The sequence below is a fragment of the Branchiostoma floridae genome, chromosome 13, assembly GCF_000003815.2.
Source record: "Branchiostoma floridae strain S238N-H82 chromosome 13, Bfl_VNyyK, whole genome shotgun sequence".
NCBI lineage: Eukaryota > Metazoa > Chordata > Leptocardii > Amphioxiformes > Branchiostomatidae > Branchiostoma > Branchiostoma floridae.
This window is the reverse complement of record NC_049991.1, coordinates 3,971,995-3,999,949: the sequence shown is the minus strand read 5'-3', so window position 1 is coordinate 3,999,949 and position 27,955 is coordinate 3,971,995. Positions and strand designations below refer to the sequence as shown.

Genomic DNA, 27,955 nt, shown 5'->3' with positions numbered 1-27,955 from the left:
AACAGCTGATAACAGCCAAACATAACACGTGAGTCCCACAGGAAATGGAAGAGTATAAAACTGGACCGGTTTGGTGCTACAGGCATTCACAACTTCACATCACAGAGAAGAAGAAGTCTACCTTTACAAGGAAGAAGCTACAGAGAGTGAGCTAGCAGCTATGTATTCAACAGTCGTCTTTTGCCTTCTCGCCTTGAGCGGCACACTAGCCATGCCTGTTACAGACCAGGTGAGTTTTTGGCGACGCCTCCGGGACAAGGCTGATATTGTTCGTTGTCCAACGTTCACGTTAATTTTATTTTAGGTCGTCGTACGACTTCGATTTTGGAAATTTTTCAAGCAGGCTGTGACAAAATTAACCATTGCCAAGGAACTAAGACAGTTTTTGCATATGAAGACTGTGAAATTTTGCACGACAAATGCACTACTATTACAAAAATGCTCAAAGTTTGCGACAGTAAGGTCTACGATCTTTAGACAATCATAAGACGAATTTGGCAGGGCCCTCAGACAAAAAGTTTCATCTTTCTTTACGTATTTGATAAGCTTTAATGTTCTCGCGGTTTCATGGTTAAAGCGACAATTACTAACTTCTTTTATATTGTCGTATTTTATAGGCGAACAGCACTCAAGCGGTAACGGAAAATATTCTAAACGCCACCGAAGCGCAAGACGTCACCGTGCAGCCAATAGAAGTCAACGTTACAGAACAGGTCGACGCATCGCAACCGACAACAACACAGTCCACGCCATTGGTCACTGACGACAACGTAGTAACGAATGCATCTACAGCGACCGAAACAGTCGTGATTGAAACGACTACCGAGTCACCAAGTAAGTCTTAGAACATGTCATCTTTCGAAATCATTATTTGCTATTTGTGATTGCGTACTTTGAATCAGACACTACAAAAAATCCGATCTAAGAGCCCGTATCTAAGTATGCGTAAATGTGCAATTTATTTGCGTAAAGGTTCCCAAACTTCACGCATACTCTTCAAAATGCATTTTTATGGATCCTGTGTAGTAGGAGGTCCATATAGGATAGCTCATATTACTTTAATGTCTAGTTCAGTACTTAGCGAAACGTGGTCTTGTTTTTGGCTACATTGTATTTGCCATTTACGTGGGTGAAAGAAATAAGTTACTCATCAACCCTCAGAACATTGCTCTGTTACAACCCATAGGTTCGTACGACCAGTTTAAGAACACTGTACAATATATTGTAACTTCACAAAAGGCAAAGCTACAAAATAGATGAAAACTGTTATTGATTGTTTACAGAGTTTACATGTGGAGGAAAGGCCGCCGGTCTGTATGCAGATCCGGACAACTGCTACCAGTATTACGAGTGTGTTGAGGGCTTCAGCACCGCGTTCCTCCGACTCTGTGCGCCGGGAGGACCCGTCTTCGATCCCGCCAAACAGCGCTGCGACTGGCCGGAGAATGTGCCCGCTCCTTGTGGGGTGAGTCTGTAGTTTTATCTTATTTTCAGTTTTTAATCGCGCTGCATGGGCATGGCCAATTGAGTTCAGCGTTCGCTTTACATTCGGTAGGTCGTAGTTCGATTCCCAGACAGTTCATACAAAAGGCTTGAAAAAATACTCCTTTCTCTGCTTAGCAATCAGCACGTAAGAAAGGGTATGGTAGTTGAGTGTACCACACTGCCAGTGGCATAGCCCCTGCTGTACATGTAGTACTAGTAATTGCACAAAGTTGTGTGGCCCAAGGGCTTTTGAAATTGGCGCCTCCCTATTCACCATCTGCCGCAAGATGGACTTTAAGTTTTCGAAAATTCTTAGCCATGTTATAATTTTTTGAATAGACCTTTTGCGAGCTATGGCGGCCATTTTTAAATTCCCAGGATCATGCATCAAAATGAGTTGGCATTTGGATGGTGCTTCCTAGTTGTAAGGCTGAATTACAGTATAGCTACACCATCTTTAGTGGTAAACTTTTGCAGCTCTAAAATGTAATACTGTAGTAACCTCGTTGCAAACCATTATCTTTTGTAACGTTTTCGAATTTCTTTAACTGATATTACAGACGAAGGTTAGGAACGAAGGAAGTATCCGAGCTAGGTCCAGTCTGATGGCCAGGAGTTCTTCCACCTTCACCTGTACGGGGAAGCAGCCGGGCATGTACGCCGACCCTGCCGACTGCTCCATGTACTACGAGTGTGTGCTGGGCCACCCCGTGTACCACCGGCCCTGTGCCCCGGGAGGAACCGTGTATGACCCCGCCAGTCTTAGGTGCATGTGGCCCCACGAAGTGTCCGGTCCTTGCGGGACACTGAGTGCAAATGTAAGACCCTCTATTTTCCTTTTTGCATTTTGCCGCCTTAGCGGCAAAATGCTCTGAGGCCAGAATAGTCGCCGTTGTGATGGAGTGATGTTGAGATGAACGGACCTGTTCAATCCATGCCAAACATTTCTAAACCTGTTAAAACAGGCATTTTTGCAACATGTTCGCACTGGCGCAGTGGTTAAAGTTTACGCATTCTAAACCAATGCATCCGGTTCGAATCCGGCGAGGTAGATTTTTTTTTTTTCCTTTTTTACATCCATTAAAATACTAATTTTTACATCCATTTGGCCACACCAATTTATTTCTTTGGTTAACGGATTCGCCGCTTCGTTTTTTTGCCGAATAGAAATAAAAATTAAAAAAAAAAACAACTTAAAAATGCCCCGCAACAGAGCTCACTCAAAAACAGGCAGTGTAGTGAAATTTGCTGCAGTTCACGCAAATTTTAACAGGTGGCGTCTAGATCTAGATTCAGGCACATATGTGAATCTCTCCATGCGCCAATATCAGGTTTAGTTACTCTGTTCTATTTACATGACATTCTAATAACTAGAAAAAAACGTTCACACACGCAAACATTGGCAAAATGCCAGCTTTTTTAAAAGCACTTGTTTACGCTAATTTGCGATGGCTATTTTCTCATGTCTACCTGGTTATCATGTATCATAATCATATTTTCCTCCAAATCTAATAATTTCTCCATAATATGGAAAACAAGACTCTCTATTTTACTTTTTTCTAAATTAATTCACGATGTCTACTCTCTAATATCTACCTCGTCATGATAATCACATTTGCGTCCAATAAAAAGTTCTCCTACTCTAAGACAGTCACCCACCATAATTTTAGTCCGAAATTCTTGGTATCCTTTAGATATCTGACCAGAGTGTTGTTAAAACACGTGATTTGTTTCCTCACATGTGGCGTCAGTACTGAGTTAAAATTCGTCAGAAGTCGGTACCGGCCCCAGTTCTGTTGAGAGAAACACACTGGAATGTAATTTACCAACTGATAAAAAATTCCATGCTAATCATATCCTTTTTGTATGTATCCATAGCTTTTGACTGACCAGACCTCAGCGAACGTTCCTGCTCACGATGTCCCCGTCCCCTCCACCTTCACCTGTACGGGGAAGCAGCTTGGCATGTACGCCGACCCTGCCGACTGCTCCATGTACTACGAGTGTGTGCTGGGCCACCCCGTGTACCACCGGCCCTGTGCACCGGGAGGAACCGTGTATGACCCCGCCAGCCTCAGGTGCATGTGGCCCTATGAAGTGTCCGGTCCTTGCGGGACACTGAGTGCAAATGTAAGACCCTCTATTTATACTTTTATTACATGTATACACGATGCCTACGTGGTATTTTCTCATGTCTACCTTGTTATCATGATGAATTATCATATTTTTCTCCAAATCTAATAATTTCACTCCATAATATAAAAAATACCATCCATTACACTTGTTTTACATCGATCAACGATGTCTACTCTCTCATGTCTATCTCGTTGTCCTAGTCAAATTTCCCTCAAATAAATATATTTCCATCAGTCTAGAAATGTGAATAACGATGATATTCATCCTAATATTTCGAAATTCTTAGAAATCCTACCAGATTGCTGTTAAGACATGTGATTTGTTTCCTCACATGTGACGTCAGCACTGGTACAAAGTTCGTCGGAAGTTGATACCGGCCCCCGTCCTGGTTGAGAGAAATACACTGTTATGTAATTTACCGACTCATCTGAACTTCCATGCTAATCATATCCCTTTTGTATGTATCCACAGCTTTTGACTGACGAAACCTCAGCGAACGTTCCCGCTCACGATGTCCCCGTCCCCTCCACCTTCACCTGTACGGGGAAGCAGCCGGGCATGTACGCCGACCCTGCCGACTGCTCCATGTACTACGAGTGTGTGCTGGGCCACCCCGTGTACCACCGGCCCTGTGCTCCGGGAGGAACCGTGTATGACCCCGCCAGTCTTAGGTGCATGTGGCCCCACGAAGTTTCCGGTCCTTGTGGGATAAGTGCAAATGTAAGACCCTCTGCTTTACTTTTTACATTCCCCATGCCTATTTTCTCATGTCTACCCTGTTATCATAATGATTTATTATATTTTCCTCCAAATCTAAAAATTTCTCTCCATAATATGAAAAAAGCCCCTCTATTTCACTTTTTCACATTAATTCACGATGTCTACTCTCACATGCCTACCACATCATTATAATAATCATATTTTCCTCAAATTAACAGTTCCCCAACTCAAAGCATGTCACTAACCGAAATTTTAGTCCGAAATCTTGGTATTATATAGAAATTTGACCTAAGTGTTGTTAAGACACGTGATTTGTTTCCTCACATGTGACGTCAGCACTGGTACAAAGTTCGTCAAAAGTCGGTACCGGCCCCCGTCTTTGTTGACAGAAATAAACTGTAATGTAATTTACCAACTCATATGAACGTCCATGCTAATCATGTGCATTTTGTATGTATCCACAGCTTTTGACTGACGAAACCTCAGCAAACGTTCCCGCTCACGATGTCCCCGTCCCCTCCATCTTCACCTGTACGGGGAAGCAGCCAGGCATGTACGCCGACCCTGCCGACTGCTCCATGTACTACGAGTGTGTGCTGGGCCACCCCGTGTACCACCGGCCCTGTGCCCCGGGGGGAACCGTGTATGACCCTGCCAGGCAGGAGTGTAGGTGGCCATACGAAGTGTCCGGTCCTTGCGGGACACTGAGTGAAAATGTAAGACCCTCTATTTTACTTTTTTATACATTAATTCACGATGTCTACTCTCTCATGTCTACCTCATTAATATAACAATCATATTTTCCCCCAATTAACAGTTCCCGAACTCAAAGAATGTCACTAACCGTAATTTTAGTCAGAAACTCTTTGTATCATTTAGAAACCTAACCAGAGTGCTGTTAAGACACGTAATTTTTTCCCTCACATGTGACGTCAGCAATGAGGCGAGGTCCGTCGGAAGTCGGTACCGGCCCCCGTCCTGGCTAAGAGAAATACACTGTAATGTAATTTACCAACTCAGATAAAATTCCATGCTAATCATATCCGTTTTGTATGTATCCACAGCTTTTGACTGACGAAACCTCTGCAAACGTTCCTGCTCACGATGTCCCCGTCCCCTCCACCTTCACCTGTACGGGGAAGCAGCCGGGCATGTACGCCGATCCTGCCGACTGCTCCATGTACTACGAGTGTGTGCTGGTCCACCCCGTGTACCACCGGCCCTGCGCACCGGGGGGAACCGTTTATGACCCCGCCAGGCAGGAGTGCAGGTGGCCATACGAAGTGTCCGGCCCGTGCCGAGCTTACGTAAGTAGCACGGTGCCACCACAAGTGGATATAAAGATATACTGTAAGTCAGTCGCAACCGACATTTCGGTGACCGTCTGTCACCTTCCGGAGTGCATTGCTCGCTACTGCAGCTAGGTGTCGCTGCTAACAGTTGATAAAGAACCCTGTTTCCACCGATTATCCCACCTGATGAAATTTACGGCAGCTCTTTTACTTTTAATGGTTTCAACGTTATCATGATGCCTAAATGTTTTGTAATATCGTTTTCATAATGATTCTCAGTCTCGCTCATTGATAATGATTCTAAAGCTTGAAGTTTGTACATATTTGAATGTTTGACTAGGCTTTTCGCCAAAATATAAAAATGGAGGGCATCACAGTTGATATATTCCGTACATGTGTGACACAAACTCTGCTACCCAGGGCTGTAACTGGACCCTCCCCGCTAGGAGGCCGGTGGATATAAGCGAGATTTAATCAGGCTACAGTTGATGTAGGAATATTCAAAAGTGACTGACGATGTGTTCTCTATTTGGCACAGACCGTACCAGTCATCCAGACCGAAACATTTTCTTGTGCGGGGAAGGCGCCCGGTCACTACCCCGATCCTGACAGCTGCAGCCGGTACTACGAGTGTACCCTGCTCAGCAGTGAGCCGTTCCACCGGGACTGTCCACCTGGAGGCCTGGTGTTTGACGCCGGGAGACAGTACTGCACCTGGCCGTGGAGCGTGGCCGGGCCCTGTGGGGTAAGATCAATCTTTTGGTGACTTGGGGCTTTTTCGGCGTGACCCCTACCCTACGTGGCCCCGTAGGACAACTTGCGGTTACCGCAAAATGAAGATCAAGCAACAATTCTGGACCTGTGTTGTTAGCAGTCAAACGCACTTGCATGCATGCACAGCTCGCTGCAGTAGGAAAATAACAGTTTTAGGGCATGACCGGGCCCCGCATGTAACTCTTAAGTTAAAATCAACCCGGGACCCGGCAACAAATAATAGCCGTATCAGTATTTCTAACCTATCTAGGTTGTTAGATTATTTTTTTTAGAATCGTATATGAGACATTTCAGAATATTCCTTTAGTGTTCTAATTCTTTGTTTTGTTTCATTTAGGATTACGGACAGTGAGGGAATATGCGCAGAGTTTCGGGACCCGTCAAATAATCTCAGCTGGACTGAGGCCTTCGTCATACGAAGAAGTTAACTAATATTGTCTAAAATTCTAAGTACAAAAAAATTGCCTTTTGTATATTTCATTCGTTCATTATATGTAACATGATACCATAATTACCTTTTTTTAAATACGTGTGCAATATCCTGGGGACATTTGGTAGTTCCTATATGTATTCTTTAGTTGTCTGTACTGTACAGTATTTACATGGTATGAAGAAATAAAGACTGAGAACTGCAAATCATAAGTTTGTGACTCTTTTCTACACCTTATTAGTAACAGGTGACGGGAATTTCATACCTGCAACATTAGATAGTTAAAAACCACACTGTAATCTAGAGGAGAGTGTTCTAGTTGTGCTAGTAATATTCTTATTTGTATCTCAAAATGTAATTATATCGACCACTTGACATTGAAACTGGACAAGGAAGCAGTTGCATTATAAAGCATAAACCCCCGAGTACCCTCCAATTAAATTACAGCCATGTGTAACACGTGATAATACGAAGAACCATTGGATAAACTCCAACTTGGCAGCTCTTGAGAAATATTTGTAATTTGTTTTAGGATACTTGTTTTACAACTTGTAGCAATTAGTTAGTAACTTTATTTCTCACTTGCTTTTGGTCAAAATGGGCTTTGATCTATGTCAATCTTCCCGTTGAAACCCATCCTCAAGTTAGAAAAATGCAGGAACCCCCTAATAAACGCTGGTTTGTCAGCAACGTAAATTTTCCTCAACTTTGAAAAATACAAGGATATACGTACTTAAAACTATTGCTATGCGAGTTCGACAGAGTATCGGGTTACAAGAGGCCTACTATTGGCGAACCGTAAAATATTTCAATATAAACAAATTGTTATTACAAGGAAAATTTATTCAAAATAAGATCAAATTCGCAATTTTAGATAGTTTGAATCTTCCCGTTTGAATTTAGATAGCTATTTTGTTTTGATTTTCCTTCCAAAGACGATTATTTTCTGTTTCAAGGAAGGCCTTCAATTTGACCATACTCTTGATAAGATTGGCCGTAAGTGCCATGGCAAATTCTCGATTTTTAGATTTTTCATCATCTAAGAGGCAAATAAAACTTTTTTTGCGTTTTTTTTTTAATTTAAAGCAAAGTTACAGTCAAAAATATGCGTAACAATGGCATTTTTCGCACTTAATTACCAATAATTCAAAATCGAAGGCATTCTTTAAAAATCCCAAAAACAAAAATCGCAGGAAAACCGTTGCTGTCATTTTGAGCCGTCAATGAGTTGAATTGGACTCTTTGTCGAGATCTTAAACGTTGTTTGTATGCATGTCATCATGCCGCACGGAGAGTGGGAGGGTGTAATTGATACCGGTGTAAACAACACTTATAATATTCAAGGTCACCAACAAAAACGCCAGTAGCTTCGTTACATGTTACATGTCCGCAACTAAGTGATAACATAGATGTACTGTCCAGAAAATTGTTTATATTCGTGAAAAACTATATTTTTCGCCTGATTCAAATAAGTTTGGCGAAAAAGGCCAGAAAACACTGTTTTACCTGCAATGACCGCAGATGACCTCAATAGAACAAGGGTTTGATTCGAATTACGTCAGATCGAACACGGGGAACAAGGTTCGAATTCGGCTAGACATGGGAGGTTTTGAGCCCGTATTTGACCACCGTGTATCATGACAACTTGTGTATGAAATGCAGTAAGCCATCAAAATAGCGTTGTGTACTGTGCGCATGCATAGGTGTGAACGGGTGTTGAAAAAATCAGGGCTGAGTTAGTAGAAAATGTTTGCCGAAATCACCAGTTAAGACGTCATTTGTCAGGCAAACCAACGATACTTGGAAATACTGTAACATAGCAAAATACATTTCCTTCTAGAGCAGAAATGACGATAAATTCCTTTGCACTTTGTACTGCAGTCACCACACAATTCAGTGACGTCACATAGATGAACCACTAGGGACCATACACACGTGGCGTCGCAAAGACGCAAACTTTAGGATGTTTGGTGCGGAACACAAAGGCCCTAGGTTCCAAACCCTGACATGCCACCAGTGTTGTTCCCTTTGGAAACGCACTTTACACGTCGACCTTTCTCACTTCACCCAGGTGTAAAAACTATCTTTGTTTTTGTATGGGGTACTGTAACAATAAGTTAGCAACTTGAGTGCAATTACACACTTTCTAGTTGTGTCTGTCCAAAAGCAAATTTAAACACACACACACACACACACACACACACACACACACACACACACACACACACATACACACACATACACACACATACACACACACACACACGAAGCATTTACCATTGAAACCTTTGCGTACTATGGATACATATTAGGAGGTACGTAGTCAACCACAACGAAGTTTATAAAATTTAGCTCACAAGCTAAAGTTTTTACAACCTCAAAATGTCTGAATGTATTTTTGAAGAAACAACAACAACAACAATGATTTGCAAGCAAATGTAATCCTTTCATTGGTTGGACTAATCTGTGGACAATTTGTACCAAACTTATCATAACAGCTTGTGTACTAAATGCAGCAAGTCATCAAAAGTAGCGTCGTGTATGCGCATGCAAAGGTGTGAATGGATGTGTATAATCAGCGCTAAGTTAGTAGAAAATGTTTACCTTAGACACCTGTAAAGTCGTCATATTTGTCAGGCAAACGATACTTGAAAATACTGTTACATAGCATTATACATTTCCTTCTAGAGCGGAAACGACGACAAATTCCTCTGCACTTTGTACGAGTACTACGGTCACGACACAATTCAGTGACGTCACTAGTTGTCCCAGCTCGGACTACACAAACACACGTAGCGGTTAGGATGTTTGGTCCAGAACTCAGAGGCCCTGGGTTCCAAACCCTGACAGGCCGCCAGTGTTGTGCCCATGATAAAATTTAAACAAATTAGGCATATCATACAGATTTCCTCAATTTATTCAGGTGTAAAAAATCGAACCTGACTTCAGTTGGCGAGGTAAAAGATTTTGGAAGGAGAGGGTTGGGCTCCGCCTCCCAATACTGTGCACTAGACACAGTGGATAACAGCCCACTGCCCCTACGGCCTAAAATTTACTAAAAGGGGACTATGGGACTATTTTCGTTTTTGTATGTTTCACAGTTACAATAAGTTAGCAACTCGAGTGCAATATAATGTCACTCTGTCTTGTTGTTACCGTCTAAAAGCAAATTTAAAAAACACACACAAAGCCTGCCATGTGGGTTAGGGGGTATATATTCCACCACGACAAAGTTTGGCATATTTAGCTACTTAAGCTCAAGTTTTTACAACCTGGAAACGTAGAAATGTATTTTTGAAGAAAAAAAATCAACAATAATTTGCAAGCAACTTTAATCCTTTCACTGGTTGGACTGAAATGTGGACAATTCGTACCAAACTTGTAATAAATGCAGTAAGTCATAAAAATAGCGTCGTGTACTGCGCGCAAGCAAAGGTGTCAACGGATGTTGGTAAAAATCAGCGCTGAGTAATTAGTAGAAAAAATTTTACCTCTAAAAACGCCTGTAAAGACGTCATATTTGTCAGGCAAACGATACTTGGAAATACTGTTACATACTAGCAAAATGCATTTCCTTCTAGAGCGGAATTTACGACGGATTCCTTTGCACTTTGTACGATACTACGGTCACCACACAATTCAGTGACGTCACATAGTTGAGCCACTAGGCCTATACAAACACACGTCGCATCTTGTAGACGTAACAGTTAGGATGTTTGGTCCAGAACACAAAGGTCCTTGGTTCAAACCCTGACGTGGTGCAGCTAACACACTTTTCCTCACTCTACCCAGGCGTAAAAATTCAAACCTGACTTCAGTCAAAGATTTTGGGAGGAGAAGGAGGCGCTCCGCCTTCCAATGCTGTGCACTAGACACAGTGGATAACAGCCCACTGCCCCTACGGCCTAAAATTTACTAAAAGGGCTATGGGACTATCTTCGATTTGTATGTTTCACAGTTACAATGAGTTCGAGTGCAGTGCCACACTGTATAGTCGCTTCTATTCTGCCGAAAAGCAAATTAAGAAAAAGTAATTACGCGTCAAACCTTAGTATATTATGGGTACATATGCATATTTTGGGAAAACTAAACTTTACTTAACCAACACCAAGTTTCATTGGGAATTCACCCGGAAAATTTGGGGTAAGTCTCAATTAAACTTGGTGTTGGTTAAGTAAAGTTTAGTTTTCCCACAATGTCATTTACCAACACAGATGAACTTTCATGCTAAGATGGGTACATATATGAGGGTGTACTTAGTCTACCACAACAAATTTTAGCAAATTTAGTTAACAAGGTAACCATTTGGGGGCCTCTAAACGTCAAAATATATTTTTGAAAAATGAAAGAAATCAACGTTGATGAGTAAGCAACTTTAATCCTTCCATTGGTTGGACTAAAATGTGAACAATTCATACCAAACTTATCATGACAAATCGTTCACGAAATGCAGTAAGTCATCAAAATAGTGTCGTGTACTATGCGCAAGCATAGGTTTGAACGGATGTTGGCAAAAATCAGCGCTGAGTTTGTAGAAAATGTGTACCTAGAACACCTGTTGAGACGTCATATTTGTCAGGTTTCCGGAAATACGTGGAAATACGGCGCACACGGCTATTCATATTTCCTTCTAGAGCGGAAGTTGCGACGGATTCCTTTGCACTTTGTACGTCGGATTGAGCCAGTTTACGTTTCCATGCCGTCACCATTTGACCCAGCCCGCACTATACAAACACTCGACAAAACAAACAGCTGATAACAGCCAAACATAACACGTGAGTCCCACAGGAAATGGAAGAGTATAAAACTGGACCGGTTTGGTGCTACAGGCATTCACAACTTCACATCACAGAGAAGAAGAAGTCTACCTTTACAAGGAAGAAGCTACAGAGAGTGAGCCAGCAGCCATGTATTCAACAGTCGTCTTTTGCCTTCTCGCCGCGAGCGGCACACTAGCCATGCCTGTTACAGACCAGGTGAGTTTTTGGCGACGCCTCCGGGACAAGGCTGATATTGTTCGTTGTCCTACGTTCACATTAATTTTATTTTAGGTCGTCGTACGACTTCGATTTTGGAAAATTTTCAAGCAGGCTGTGACAAAATTAACCATTGCCAAGGATCTAAGACAGTTTTTGCATATGAATACTGTGGAATTTTGCACGACAAATGCACTACTATCACAAAAATGCTCAAAGTTTGCGACAGTAAGGTCTACGATCTTTTGATAATCATAAGACGAATTTGGCAGGGCCCTCAGACAAAAAGTTTCATCTTTCTTTACGTGTTTCATGAGCTTTAATGTTCTCGCGGATTCATGGTTAAAGCGACAATTACTAACTTCTTTTATATTGTCGTACTTTATAGGCGAACAGCACTCAAGCGGTAACGGAAAATATTCTAAACGCCACCGAAGCGCAAGACGTCACCGTGCAGCCAATAGTAGTCAACGTTACAGAACAGGTCGACGCATCGCAACCGACAACAACACAGTCCACGCCATTGGTCACTGACGACAATGTAGTATCGAATACATCTACAGCGACCGAAGCAGTTGTGGTTGAACCGACTACCGAGTCACCAAGTAAGTCTTAGAACATGTCATCTTTCGAAATCATTATTTGCTATTTGTGATTACGTACTTTGAATCAGACACTACAAAAAATCCGATCTAAGAGCCCGTATTTAAGTATGCGTAAATGTGCAATTTATTTGCGTAAAGGTTCCCAAACTTCACGCATACTCTTCAAAATGCATTTTTATGGACCCTGTGTAGTAGGAGGTCCATATAAGATAGCTCACATTCCTTTACTGTCTAGTTCAGTACTTAGCGAAACGTGGTCTTGTTTTTGGCTACATTGTATTTGCCATTTACGTGGGTGAAAGAAATAAGTTACTCATCAACCCTCAGAACATTGCTCTGTTACAACCCATAGGTTCGTAGGACCAGCTGAAGAACACCATACAATATATCATAAATTCACAAAAGGCAAAGCTACAAAATAGATGGAAACTGTTATTGATTGTTTACAGAGTTTACATGTGGAGGAAAGGCCGCCGGTCTGTACGCAGACCCAGACAACTGCTACCAGTATTACGAGTGTGTCGAGGGCTTCAGCACCGCGTTCCTCCGACTTTGTGCGCCGGGAGGACCCGTCTTCGACCCCGCCAAACAGCGCTGCGACTGGCCGGAGAATGTGCCCGCTCCTTGTGGGGTGAGTATAGACTATAGTAATACATCTTTCATTCAATTTGAGTCGGTCAATGGGCAAGTGGTTAGAGTGCTCTCCTTGCAAAGGCTGTGAGTACATAATCATATATACTTCTTTCTCTACCTGCTTAGCACTCGGTATGTAGGTACGAAAGAGTTAGATAATGTAAATTGAGTACACCCCACTCATCCAGTGGACTAGTACCTCTGCTGTACATGTAGTGATTGCACAAAGTTTGTGACCTAAGGGCATTAAAACAGAGATTGGCGCCTCCCCATGCACCATCTGGACTAAAATTCTTAGCCATGTTCGAATCTCGAATAGACCTCTTGCCAGCTGTGGCGGTCATTTTGAAATTCCGGGGTTCATCCAGGATCATGCATCTAAACGAGGCTGCCTTTGGTTGGTGTTTCCTTGTTGTAAGGCTATATTACAGTATAGCTATGCAATATTCAGTGGTAATTTCTACCTCTCTAAAATGTAATACTGCTATATAAAATCGTTCCAAGTCATTATCTTTTATAACGTTTTTGAATTTCTTAAACTGATATTACAGACGAAGGTTAGGAACGACGGAAGCATCCGAGCTAGGTCCAGTCTGATGGCCAGGAGTTCTTCCATCTTCACCTGTACGGGGAAGCAGCCGGGCATGTACGCCGACCCTGCCGACTGCTCCATGTACTACGAGTGTGTGCTGGGCCACCCCGTGTACCACCGGCCCTGTGCCCCGGGGGGAACCGTGTATGACCCCGCCAGTCTCAGGTGCATGTGGCCCTACGAAGTGTCCGGTCCTTGCGGGACACTGAGTGCAAATGTAAGACCCTCTATTTTCCCTTTTTTACGCTAATTTGCGATGGCAATTTTCTCATGTCTACCTTGTTATCATGTTTCATTATCATATTTTCCTCCAAATTCAATAATTTCTCCATAATATGGAAAACAAGACTCTCCATTTTACTTATTATTTTAATTAATTCACGATGTCTACTCTCTAATATCTACCTCGTTATTATAATCACATTTGCGTCCAATAAAAAGTTCTCCTACTATAAGACTGTCACTCACCGTAATGTTAGTCCAAAACTCTTGGTATTATTTATATATCTGACCAGAGTGTTGTTAAGACACGTGATTTGTTTCCTCACATGTGGCGTCAGTACTGAGTCAAAGATCGTCAGAAGTCGGTACCGGTGTGACAGCGTTCTCGCCCCCCCCGGGGGCGAAATCACTAGCGATCTCACCCCCCCGGGGCGAAATCACTAGCGATCTCGCCCTCCCCGGTTAGTGATCTCGCCCCCCTACCTCACCCCCCTTTAGCGATTTCGCCCCCCCCCCCCAAAAAAAAACGGGTTTACGTGATATTTTAGAAGTTGATTGGTATAAATCACACAATGCAGTTTCAGAATGATATAAGTACACGAGTTTGATACATAACTCCATCCATAGTATCAATATCAACGTAAGTACATGGTAATAAGATAGTTGAACTTGTTTCAGACAAGGAGGGTTGGGTCCCTTGTATTCCCTTTATTGCATGTACCTGAGTCTCGACATGAGATATATTTCATTGTATTCACCTGTCCTCAAGCAACCTATATATCTCCAATATGAAGTCTCTATTATGAATTGACCACAAAAGAACTATGTCCTGTCTTTATTGATTATGCAAATAAGGTATTCATTAGAATAATGCACATTTTGGTGTATGCACCTGGCCAAGGGGTATCTTCACCTTCAATATGACTGTTTTTCTAGTATTTAGAAACTGGTACGTTATATGCACCTACCCTATGGATATCTTCACCTCCCATATGACTGTTTTTCTAGTATTTAGGAACTGGTGTTTTACCCGTGTTTCTTAAGATTGGTATCTTACCAGTTTTTTGTAGCATTTAGCAACAGGTATATGAACTTGTGCGTAGATAATATTTATAATGAGAAACTATTATTCAGTTGTGTTTTTCTTAGTGCTTTGGAAATGTTTTCTGCACAAGAAAGAAAATACTTTGACAAATTGAAAACATATAGCTGACGTATTCCGTACCATAGACGGTGTTGATCTATACGTTCACAATAGCATTGTTTTCTATGCCACCTCTGCCATGTCAGCTGCAAAAAAATGTCCTTTCAATGTAGTGTTTGCACCGAACAAGGTATGACATCTTACGGTAATAAGGTGCCATATAGATACCAGGTAACACCAACTATGTTACTCCCAGGTGCAGTATAGTACCAGGTAGCGCACCTAATATGTAGTAACCAGCCGTTCTTAAGACCCCTCCGAGGAATACTAGTAATGTTCTGGGGGGGGGGGGGGCGAAAACGCTAAAGGGGGGCGAAAACGCTAGTGATCTCGCCCCCCGGGGGGGCTGTGTGTGCTGGGACACCCCGTGTACCACCGGCCCTGCGCCCCGGGGGGAACCGTGTATGACCCCGCCAGACTGGAGTGCAGGTGGCCCTATGAAGTGTCCGGCCCGTGCCGAGCTTACGTAAGTAGCGCCGCGAGTGTACCTAAGGATATATATATACAGTTAAAACCAACGTTTCAGTGACCGTCTGTCGCCTTCCACAGTGTATTGCTCGCTATATTGAACTGCAGCTAGGTGTCGCTGCTAACAATTGAGAAAGAACCTTGTTATTCCGCCAGTGAATTTACAATATGACGAAATTCACGGATTTTTCAATGTTTTCAACGTTATAATAATGGCTAGATGATTTGTAAGGTTGATTTTCATCATGATTTAAGTATGTAGATATTCTAATATTCGACTAGACTTTTCATTCAAATTCCAAAATAGAGGACTTGATAGAAGAAATATTTAGTAGTGACTAATATATGTTCTTTATCTCATACAGACCGTACCATCTAGCCAGACTGAACGATTCTCGTGTGCGGGGAAGGCGCCCGGTCACTACCCTGATCCTGACAGCTGCAGCCGGTACTACGAGTGTACCCTGCTCAGCAGTGAGCCGTTCCACCGGGACTGTCCACCTGGAGGCCTGGTGTTTGACGCCGGTAGACAGTATTGCACCTGGCCGTGGAGCGTGGCCGGACCCTGTGGGGTAAGATCAATCTTTTGGTGACTTGGGGCTTTTTCGGCGTGACACCTACCCTACGTGACCCCGTAGGACAACTTGCGGTTACCGCAAAATGAAGATCAAGCAACAACTTCTGGACCTGTGTTGTTCGCAGTCAAACGCACTTGCATGCATGCACAGCTCGCTGCAGTAGGAAAACTAGAGTTCCACGAACACATACCTTTGCCAAATAAACCAGGTTTGTTATGTAGAATGATGTCTGTAGACAAATGCGTTACTCATTTCATTTTCTTTTTAATTAAATGCTTGGAGTTGGTTTATAAAATTTCGGCATTTATTATGCAAATTAGATCCCAATTTACAATTAATTGATATCAAATTGTATCAAGCATTACTTAAGCTATCAGCATACCAAAAATCATGATGATCCTTTGATCCATTCTTGACTTATTCTCTTTCAAAGTCTTTAAATACACCTCTTACTCTCTTCCCTCTTTCTCAGTTACATATGTGACAACTTTGATGAAAGTACTATAATGGAATGCAGTGGATTTATGATTCCTAATCAATTATGCAAATTAGCTGTTAATTTGCATAATAAGTATCACATTATATAAGTCTTCATTTAGGCTATCTACATGCCAAAAATCATGACGATCCGTCAACACGTTCACATTTTCTCATTAATTATGCAAATGAGATCATCATTTGCATGATAAATATGTATTGACATTTCTCTCTTTCTCAGCTACTTATGTGACAAGTTTTAAAGTCCTATCATGGAACGTAGTGAATTTATAAAATATCTTCATTAATTATGCAAATTAGCTGTTGATTTGCATAATTGGTATCTCATTATGTTTGTCTTCACTTACGCTACCTACATACCAAAAAACATGATGATCCGTCAACATCTTCATATTTTCTCATTAATTATGCAAATGAGGCCATCATTTGCATAATTGATATCTATCGACATTTCTCTCCTTCCCAGCTACATATGTGACAAGTTTGAAAGTCCTATCATGGAATGCAGTGGATTAATAAATTTTCCTCATTAATTATGCAAATTAGCTGTTGATTTGCATAATTAGTATACCATTATGTAAGTCATCACTCATTCTATCTACATACCAAAAATCATGACGATCCGTCAACACGTTGTAGAGTTATTCTCGTCCAAAGTTTGAAAGGAAACCGGCGCCTGCAGTTCCAAAAAAGCCGCTAGGGGGCCCAAACTCACAGCACTTACTCTCTGCCTCAAGGGCTATCTACCACTCAAAAATCATGATCACAGCATGTCCAGAACAGGAGATATCAAAAATTGAGGTTCTGCTGCAGTACCTTAGCAAGCAGCTAGGGGGCCCATTATCGAACTTGACCTTCGTTTTCCCGACCCCTACCCACCTACCAAATATTATCGGGATTCATCCAAGACTTCTTGAGTTATGCTGTTAACACACACTAACACACACACACACCACCACCAAACCGAAAACATAACCTTAGCCATTCTGGCAAAGGTAATAACAGTTTAGGGCATGACCGGGCCCCGCATTTAACTCTTAAGTTAAAATCAACCCGGGACCCGGCAACAAATAATAGCCGTATCAGTATTTCTAACCTGTCTAGGTTGTTAGATTATTTTTTTTTTAGAATCGTATATGAGACATTTCAGAATATTTCTTTAGTGTTCTAATTCTTTGTTTTGTTTCATTTAGGATTACGGACAGTGAGGGAATATGCGCAGTTTTTCGAGACCCGTCGACTCATCTCAGCTGGACTGAGGCCTACGTCATACGAAGAAGTGAACTTATAGTTTGTCTAAAATTCTAAATACCCAAAAAAAATTCATTTTGTATATTTCATTCGTTCATTATATGTAACATGATACATTGGTTGCCATTTATTTGGAATACGTGTGCAATATCCTGGGGGCATTTGGAAGTTTCTAAAGGTATTCTTTAGTCGTCTGTACTGTATAGTATTTATGGTATGAAGAAATAAAGACTGAAAACTGCACATCATAAGTTTGTGACTCCTTTCTACACCTTCTTAGTAAAAGGTGACGGGAATTTCATACCTGCAACATTGGATAGTTAAAGCCATACTGTAATCTAGAGGAAAGTGTTCCAGTTGTGCTACTAATATTTTTATTTGTATCTCAAAATGTAACTATATCGACCACTTGACATTGAAACTGGACAAGGAAGCAGTTGCATTATAAAGCATAAACCCCCGAGTACCCTCCAATTAAGTAACAGCCATGTGTAACACGTGATAATACGAAGAACCATTGGATAAACTTAAACTTGGCAGCTCTTAAGAAATATTTGTAATTTGTTTTAGGATACTTGTTTTGCAACTTGTAGCCATTACTTAGTAACTTTATTTCTCACTTGCTTTTGGTCAAAATGGGCTTTGATCTTTGTCAATCTTCCCGTTGAAACCCATCCTCAAGTTAGAAAAATGCAGGAACCCCCTAATAAACGCTGGTTTGTCAGCAACGTAAATTTTCCTCAACTTTGAAAAATACAGGGATATACGAACTAAAAACTATTGCTATGCGAGTTCGACAGAGTGTCGGGTTACAAGAGGCCTACTATTGGCGAACCGTAAAATATTTCAATATAAACAAATTGTTATTACAAAGAAAATGTATTCAAAATAAGATTCTATTCGGAATTTTAGATAGTTTGAATCTTCCCGTTTGAATTGAGATAGCTATTTTGTTTTGATTTTCCTTCCAAAGACGATTATTTTCTGTTTCAAGGAAGGCCTTCAATTTGACCATACTCTTGATAAGTGCCATGACAAATTCTCGATTTTTAGATTTTTCATCATCTAAGAGGCAAATAAAACTTTTTTGCGTTTTTTTTTTTAAATTTAAAGCAAAGTTACAGTCAAAAATATGCGTAAAAATGGCATTTTTCGCATTTAATTACCAATAATTCAAAATCGAAGGCATTCTTTAAAAATTCCAAAAACAAAAATTTCAGGAAAACCGTTGCTGTCATTTTGAGCCGTCAATAAGTTAAATTGGACTCTCTGTCGAGATCTTAAACGATGTTTGTATGCATGTCATCATGCCGCACGAAGAGCGGGAGGGTGTAATTGATACCGGTGTAAACAACACTTATAATATTCAAGGTCACCAACAAAAACGCCAGTAGCTTCGTTACATGTTACAGGTCCGCAACTAAGTGATAGCATACATGTACTGTCCAGAAAATTGTTTATATTGGTGAAAAACTATATTTTTCGCCTGATTCAAATAAGTTGGGCGAAAAAGGCCAAATAACACTGTTTTACCTGCAATGACCGCAGATGACCTAAATAGAACAAGGGTTTGATTCGAATTACGTCAGATCGAACACGGGGAACAAGGTTCAAATTCGGCTAGACATGGGAGATTTTGAGCCCGTATTTGACCACCGTGTATCATGACAACTTGTGTATAAAATGCAGTAAGCCATCAAAATAGCGTTGTGTACTGTGCGCATGCATAGGTGTGAACGGGTGTTGAAAAAATCAGGGCTGAGTTAGTAGAAAATGTTTGCCGAAATCACCAGTTAAGACGTCATTTGTCAGGCAAACCAACGATACTTGGAAATACTGTAACATAGCAAAATACATTTCTTTCTAGAGCAGAAATGACGATAAATTCCTTTGCACTTTGTACTGCAGTCACCAAACAATTCAGTGACGTCACATAGATGAACCACTAGGGACCATACACACGTGGCGTCGCAAAGACGCAAACTTTAGGATGTTTGGTGCGGAACACAAAGGCCCTAGGTTCCAAACCCTGACATGCCACCAGTGTTGTTCCCTTTGGAAACGCACTTTACACGTCGACCTTTCTCACTTCACCCAGGTGTAAAAATTCAAAACTTCCTGCAGTTATGGAGGTAATAGAAGGAGAGGGATGGGCTCTGCCTTCCAATACTGTGCCTAGACAATGTGCATAACATTATCCATTGCCCCTACGGCCTAAAATGGGCTATGGGACTATTTTTGTTTTTGTATGGGGTACTGTAACAATAAGTTAGCAACTTGAGTGCAATTACACACTTTCTAGTTGTGTCTGTCCAAAAGCAAATTTAAACACACACACACACACACACACACACACACACACACACACACACATACACACACACACATACACACACACGAAGCATTTACCATTGAAACCTTTGCGTACTATGGATACATATTAGGAGGTACGTAGTCAACCACAACGAAGTTTATAAAATTTAGCTCACAAGCTAAAGTTTTTACAACCTCAAAATGTCTGAATGTATTTTTGAAGAAACAACAACAACAACAATGATTTGCAAGCAAATTTAATCCTTTCATTGGTTGGACTAATCTGTGGACAATTTGTACCAAACTTATCATAACAGCCTGTGTACTAAATGCAGCAAGTCATCAAAAGTAGCGTCGTGTATGCGCATGCAAAGGTGTGAATGGATGTGTATAATCAGCGCTAAGTTAGTAGAAAATGTTTACCTTAGACACCTGTAAAGTCGTCATATTTGTCAGGCAAACGATACTTGAAAATACTGTTACATAGCATTATACATTTCCTTCTAGAGCGGAAACGACGACAAATTCCTCTGCACTTTGTACGAGTACTACGGTCACGACACAATTCAGTGACGTCACTAGTTGTCCCAGCTCGGACTACACAAACACACGTAGCGGTTAGGATGTTTGGTCCAGAACTCAGAGGCCCTGGGTTCCAAACCCTGACAGGCCGCCAGTGTTGTGCCCATGATAAAATTTAAAAAAATTAGGCATATCATACAGATTTCCTCAATTTATTCAGGTGTAAAAATCGAACCTGACTTCAGTTGGGGAGGTAAAAGATTTTGGAAGGAGAGGGTTGGGCTCCGCCTCCCAATACTGTGCACTAGACACAGTGGATAACAGCCCACTGCCCCTACGGCCTAAAATTTACTAAAAGGGGACTATGGGACTATTTTCGTTTTTGTATGTTTCACAGTTACAATAAGTTAGCAACTCGAGTGCAATATATTGTTACACTGTCTTGTTTTTACCGTCTAAAAGCAAATTTAAAAAACACACAGCCTGCCATGTGGGTTAGGGGGTGTATGTTCCACCACGACAAAGTTTGGCAAATTTAGCTACTTAAGCTCAAGTTTTTACAACCTGGAAACGTAGAAATGTATTTTTGAAGAAAAAAATCCCCAATAATTTGCAAGCAACTTTAATCCTTTCACTGGTTGGACTGAAATGTGGACAATTCGTACCAAACTAGTACGAAATGCAGTAAGTCATAAAAATAGCGTCGTGTACTGCGCGCAAGCAAAGGTGTCAACGGATGTTAGTAAACATCAGCGCTGAGTAATTAGTAGTAAAATTTTTACCTCTAAAAACGCCTGTAAAGACGTCATATTTGTCAGGCAAAGGATACTTGGAAATATTGTTACATACTAGCAAAATGCATTTCCTTCTAGAGCGGAAGTTACGACGGATTCCTTTGCACTTTGTACGATACTACGGTCACCACACAATTCAGTGACGTCACATAGTTGAGCCACTAGGCCTATACAAACACACGTCGCATCTTGTAGACGTAACAGTTAGGATGTTTGGTCCAGAACACAAAGGTCCTAGGTTCAAACCCTGACATGGCAGCTAACAGGGGAGACGATGCCATTAGAATTTCACCCACTAATACATGCGTTCCAATGGGAGAGTTGAGGAAACAAATATGCAATTATCTCAAGAATAAAAAGTTCAAGCCATACAAACTTACCTTCAAATGATAGCCTACTATGTCCAGTCTCGGCAAATTCCTTGGCAAGAATTTCTATACGGCTAATTTTTGATACACCCCCTGATTAGAGCCCTTGGATTGGCCCATTTGGCTGAAAACAGCATTCTGGCGACGATACCACTATTTCAGGGGGGTGCGGAAACCCCCTCGATGAAGAAAGGTCATGTTTTACAACTAATTCTACCAGTGTAGGGTCTTTCCTACTGCAGCCACTCCCAAAATGCCCAGATTTCACATAAAATCCCACCAAGAAAGGCTTTTCAATGGTTTAAAGCATTGTTTTTATTTGAGATCTCTTACCGTGGGCTCTAGGCGCCTGCGCTAATGCTTACGTCACCCCTAACACACTTTTCCTCACTCTACCCAGGCGTAAAAATTCAAACCTAACTTCAGTCAAAGATTTTGGGAGGAGAATGAGGCGCTCCGCCTTCCAATGCTGTGCACTAGACACAGTGGATAACAGCCCACTGCCCCTACGGCCTAAAATTTACTAAAAGGGCAATGGGACTATCTTCGATTTGTATGTTTCACAGTTACAATGAGTGCGAGTGCAGTGCCACACTGTCTAGTCGCTTCTATTCTGCCGAAAACTTGCGGCAAATTAAGAAAAAGTAATTACGCGTCAAACCTTAGTATATTATGGGTACATATGCATATTTTGGGAAAACTAAACTTTACTTAACCAACACCAAGTTTAATTGGGAATTCACCCGGAAAATTTGGGGTAAGTCTCAATTAAACTTGGTGTTGGTTAAGTAAATTTTAGTTTTCCCACAATGTCATTTACCAACACAGATGAACTTTTATGCTAAGATGGGTACATATATGAGGGTGTACTTAGTCTACCACAACAAATTTTAGCAAATTTAGTTCACAAGGTAACCATTTTTCGGCCTCTAAACGTCAAAATGTATTTTTGAAAAATGAAAGAAATCAACGTTGATTAGTAAGCAACTTTAATCCTTCCTCAATTCATACCAAACTTATCAACAACTTGTGCATGAAATGCAGTAAGTCATCAAAATAGTGTCGTGTACTATGCGCCAGCATAGGTGTGAACGGATGTTGGCAAAAATCAGCGCTGAGCTTGTAGAAAATGTGTACCAGAACACCTGTAGAGACGTCATATTTGCCAGGTTAACATACGTATACGATACGTGGAAATACGGCGCACATAGCAGAACATATTTCCTTCTAGAGCGGAAGTTACGACGGATTCCTTTGCACTTTGTACGAAGGATTGAGTAAGTTTACGTTTCCATGCCGTCACCATTTGACCCAGCCCGCACTGTACAAACACTCGACAAAACAAACAGCTGATAACAGCCAAACGTAACACGTGAGTCCCACAGGAAATGGAAGAGTATAAAACTGGACCGGTTTGGTGCTACAGGCATTCACAACTTCACATCACAGAGAAGAAGAAGTCTACCTTTCCAAGGAAGAAGCTACAGAGAGTGAGCCAGCAGCCATGTATTCAACTGTCGTCTTTTGCCTTCTCGCCTTGAGCGGCACACTAGCCATGCCTGTTACAGACCAGGTGAGTTCTTGGCGACGCCTCCGGGACAAGGCTGATATTGTTCGTTGTCCAACGTTCACGTTAATTTTATTTTAGGTCGTCGTACGACTTCGATTTTGGAAAATTTTCAAGCAGGCTGTGACAAAATTAACCACTGCCAAGGAGCTAAGACAGTTTTTGCATATGAAGACTGTGAAATTTTGCACGACAAATGCACTACTATCACAAAAATGCTCAAAGTTTGCGACATGTACAGTAAGGTTTACGATCTTTAAACAATCATAAGACGAATTTGGCAGGGCCCTCAGACAAAAAGTTTCATCTTTCTTTACGTGTTTCATGAGCTTTAATGTTCTCGCGGTTTCATGGTTAAAGCGACAATTATTAACTTCTTTTATATTGTCGTATTTTATAGGCGAACAGCACTCAAGCGGTAACGGAAAATATTCTAAACGCCACCGAAACGCAAGACGTTACCGAACAGGTCATCGCGTCGCAGCCGACAACGACACAGTCCACGCCATTGGTCACTGACGACAACGTAGTAACGAATACATCTACAGCGACCGAAGCAGTGGTGCTTGAAACGACCACCGAGTCACCAAGTAAGTCTAAGAACATGTCATCTTTCGAAATCATTATTTGCTATCTGTTATTTCGTGCTTTAAATCAGCCACTACAAAAAATCCGATCTTAAAGCCCGGATTACAGTATGCGTAAATGTTGAATTTCTTTAAAGCTTCGAAAACTCACGCATAATTTTAAATTAATTTGCTATGGTTCCTGTGTAGTGAGAGTTCAATAGACTAGCTTATATTCCTTTACTGACTAGTTAGTTCTAAGGGAAACGTGGTATAGTATATAATTATGGCTATACTGTATTTACCATTTACGTGGGTAAAAGAAATAAGTTACTTATCAGCCCTCAGAACATTGCTCTGAACATTACTACCAATAGGTTTGTACGACCAGCTTAAGAACACTACACAATACATTGCAAATTCGAAAAAGGTAAAGCTTCAAAATAGATGGAAACTGTTATAATTGTTTACAGAGTTTACATGTGGAGGAAAGGCCGCCGGTCTGTATGCAGATCCGGACAACTGCTACCAGTATTACGAGTGTGTTGAGGGTTTCACCACCGCGTTCCTCCGACTCTGTGCGCCGGGAGGACCCGTCTTCGACCCCGCCAAACAGCGCTGCGACTGGCCGGAGAATGTGCCCGCTCCTTGTGGGGTGAGTATAGTAATACATCTTTCATTCAATTTGAGTCGGTCAATGGGCAAGTGGTTAGAGTAGACCTCTTGCCAACTGCGGCGGTCATTTTGAAATTCCTGGGGTCATCCGGGATCATGCACAAAAACGAGGCTGCATTTGGTGTTGCCTACTCATAAGGCTGCGTTACAGTATAGCTATGCTATATTCAGCGGTATGTTCTGCCCCTCTAAGACGTAATAGTATGATGACCTCGTAGAAAGTCATTCTCTCTTATAACGTTTTCAAATTTTACTGATATTACAGACGAAGGTTCGGAACGAAGGAAGCATCCGAGCTAGGTCCAGTCTGATAGCCAGGAGTTCTTCCACCTTCACCTGTACGGGGAAGCAGCCGGGCCTGTACGCCGACCCTGCCGACTGCTCCATGTACTACGAGTGTGTGCTGGGCCACCCCGTGTACCACCGGCCCTGTGCCCCGGGAGGAACCGTGTATGACCCCGCCAGTCTCAGGTGCATGTGGCCCCACGAAGTGTCAGGTCCTTGCGGGACACTGAGTGAAAATGTAAGACCCTCTATTTTACTTTTCTATACATTAATTCACGATGTCTACTCTCTCATGTCTAACTCATTAATATAACAATCATATTTTCCCCCAATTAACAGTTCCCGAACTCAAAGAATGTCACTAACCGTAATTTTTGTCAGAAACTCTTTGTATTATTTAGAAACCTAACCCGAGTGCTGTTAAGACACGTAATTTTTTCCCTCACATGTGACGTCAGCAATGAGGCGAGGTCCGTCGGAAGTCGGTACCGGCCCCCGTCTTGGCTAAGAGAAATACACTGTAATGTAATTTACCAACTCAGATAAAATTCCATATTAATCATATCCTTTTTGTATGTATCCACAGCTTTTGACTGACCAATCCTCAGCGAACGTTCCTGCTCACGATGTCCCCGTCCCCTCCACCTTCACCTGTACGGGGAAGCAACCGGGCATGTACGCCGACCCTGCCGACTGCTCCATGTACTACGAGTGTGTGCTGGGCCACCCCGTGTACCACCGGCCCTGTGCCCCGGGGGGAACCGTGTATGACCCCGCCAGGCAGGAGTGCAGGTGGCCCTATGAAGTGTCCGGCCCGTGCCGAGCTTACGTAAGTAGCACCACAAGTGGATATAAAGATATACTGTAAGTCAGTCGCAACCGACATTTCGGTGACCGTCTGTCACCTTCTGGAGTGCATTGCTCGCTACTGCAGCTAGGTGTCGCTGCTAACAGTTGATAAAGAACCCTGTTATCCACCGATTATCCCACCTGATGAAATTTACGGCAGCTCTTTTACTTTTAATGGTTTCCACGTTATCATGATGCCTAAATGTTTTGTAATATCGTTTTCAGAATGATTCTCAGTCTCGCTCACTGATAATGATTCTAAAGCTTGAAGTTTGTACATATTTAAATGTTTGACTAGGCTTTTCGCCAAAATATAAAAATGGAGGGCATCACAGTTGATATATTCCGTACATGTGTGACACAAACTCTGCTATCCAGGGCTGTAACTGGCCCCTCCCCGCTAGGAGGCCGGTGGATATAAGCGAGATTTAATCAGGCTACAGTTGATGTAGGAATATTTAAAAGTGACTAACGATGTGTTCTCTATTTGGCACAGACCGTACCAGCCATCCAGACCGAAACATTTTCTTGCGCGGGGAAGGCGCCCGGTCACTACCCCGATCCTGACAGCTGCAGCCGGTACTACGAGTGTACCCTGCTCAGCAGTGAGCCGTTCCACCGGGACTGTCCACCCGGAGGCCTGGTGTTTGACGCCGGGAGGCAGTACTGCACCTGGCCGTGGAGCGTGGCCGGACCCTGTGGGGTAAGATCAATCTTTTGGTGACTTGGGGCTTTTTTCGGCTTGACCCCTACCCTACGTGGCCCCATAGGACAATTGCGGTTACCGCAAAATGAAGATCAAGCAACAACTTCTGGACCTGTGTTGTTCGCAGTCAAACGCACTTGCATGCATGCACAGCTCGCTGCAGTAGGAAAATAACAGTTTTAGGGCATGACCGGGCCCCGCATTTAACTCTTAAGTTAAAGTCAACCCGGGACCCGGCAACAAATAATAGCCGTATCTGTATTTCTAACCTATCTAGGTTGTTAGATTTTTTTTTTTTTAGAATCGTATATGAGACATTTCAGAATATTGCTTTAGTGTTCTAATTCTTTGTTTTGTTTCATTTAGGATTACGGACAGTGAGGGAATATGCGCAGAGTTTCGGGACCCGTCGAATAATCTCAGCTGGACTGAGGCCTTCGTCATACGAAGAAGTGAACTAATATTGTCTAAAATTCTAAGTACAAAAAAATTGCCTTTTGTATATTTCATTCGTTCATCATATGTAACATGATACCATAATTACTTTTTTTTAAATACGTGTGCAATATCCTGGGAACATTTGGTAGTTCCTATATGTATTCTTTAGTTGTCTGTACTGTACAGTATTTATGGTATGAAGAAATAAAGACTGAGAACTGCAAATCATAAGTTTGTGACTCTTTTCTACACCTTATTAGTAACAGGTGACGGGAATTTCATACCTGCAACATTAGATAGTTAAAAACCACACTGTAATCTAGAGGAGAGTGTTCTAGTTGTGCTAGTAATATTCTTATTTGTATCTCAAAATGTAATTATATTGGCCACTTGCTTGACACTGAACCTAGACAAGGGAGCAGTTGCGTTATATAGCATCAACCTCCGAGTACCCGCCAATTAAATTACAGCAATGTGTAACACGTGATAATACGAACAACCATTGGACAAACTTGAACTTGGCACCTCTTAATAAATATTTGCATTTTGTCTCTGGATACTTGTTTGACAACTTGTAGCCTTAGTAACTTTATTTCCCACTTGCTTTTGGTTATAATGGGAGTTGATCTTTGTCAATCATCCCATTGAAACCCATACTTAAGACTTAGAAAAAAGTTTTTCATAAAAATGGGGAGTCTCTTAGGAAATTGAGGTACGAACTTATTAAAACAATGATTATGTTTGCAGCTTGTGTGTGAATAGTTGTTCATCACTTTCCATCTAAGCAACCTAATTGTTCCATCTCTATATGCCAAAGTTGACATACATCAAGATATTGTCTTTTAGAAAATAGCACTCTCCTCTGGAGGGAAATATGGATTTAACGTTAAATCAAAGTGGGCTGGCAACGATTAACGGTCATCGAATTGAAATAGCTCACTTCGCTTAACGGGGAAAAAAGTCATGCATACCCCCTTAGAGCAGTCAAAGGTCACTAGACAAAAAAAA

The 27,955-nt window shown here is 41.8% G+C and overlaps 2 protein-coding genes across 3 annotated transcripts; both read left to right on the top strand.

Annotated features, from left to right (window-relative positions):
- Positions 1-65: 65 nt before the first annotated feature.
- LOC118429569 lies at positions 66-27,172 on the top strand. Of its 2 annotated transcripts, none has more exons than XM_035840098.1 (10): positions 66-229; positions 618-834; positions 1,284-1,465; positions 2,046-2,303; positions 3,364-3,615; positions 4,093-4,341; positions 4,806-5,057; positions 5,406-5,648; positions 26,300-26,506; positions 26,876-27,172. In XM_035840098.1, exons 1-10 carry the CDS (start codon positions 161-163, stop codon positions 26,888-26,890), a joined length of 1,944 nt encoding a protein of 647 aa, XP_035695991.1. In that variant the 5' UTR covers positions 66-160; the 3' UTR covers positions 26,891-27,172. The 2 variants fall into 2 exon arrangements, with proteins under 2 accessions (XP_035695991.1, XP_035695992.1); XM_035840099.1 differs by lacking the exons at positions 26,300-26,506; positions 26,876-27,172 and adding exons at positions 6,172-6,378; positions 6,745-6,774.
- Positions 15,423-18,043, top strand: LOC118429594. Its single transcript, XM_035840140.1, has 3 exons — positions 15,423-15,535; positions 15,903-16,109; positions 17,807-18,043. Exons 1-3 carry the CDS (start codon positions 15,474-15,476, stop codon positions 17,919-17,921), a joined length of 384 nt encoding a protein of 127 aa, XP_035696033.1. The 5' UTR covers positions 15,423-15,473; the 3' UTR covers positions 17,922-18,043.
- Positions 27,173-27,955: the final 783 nt, after the last annotated feature.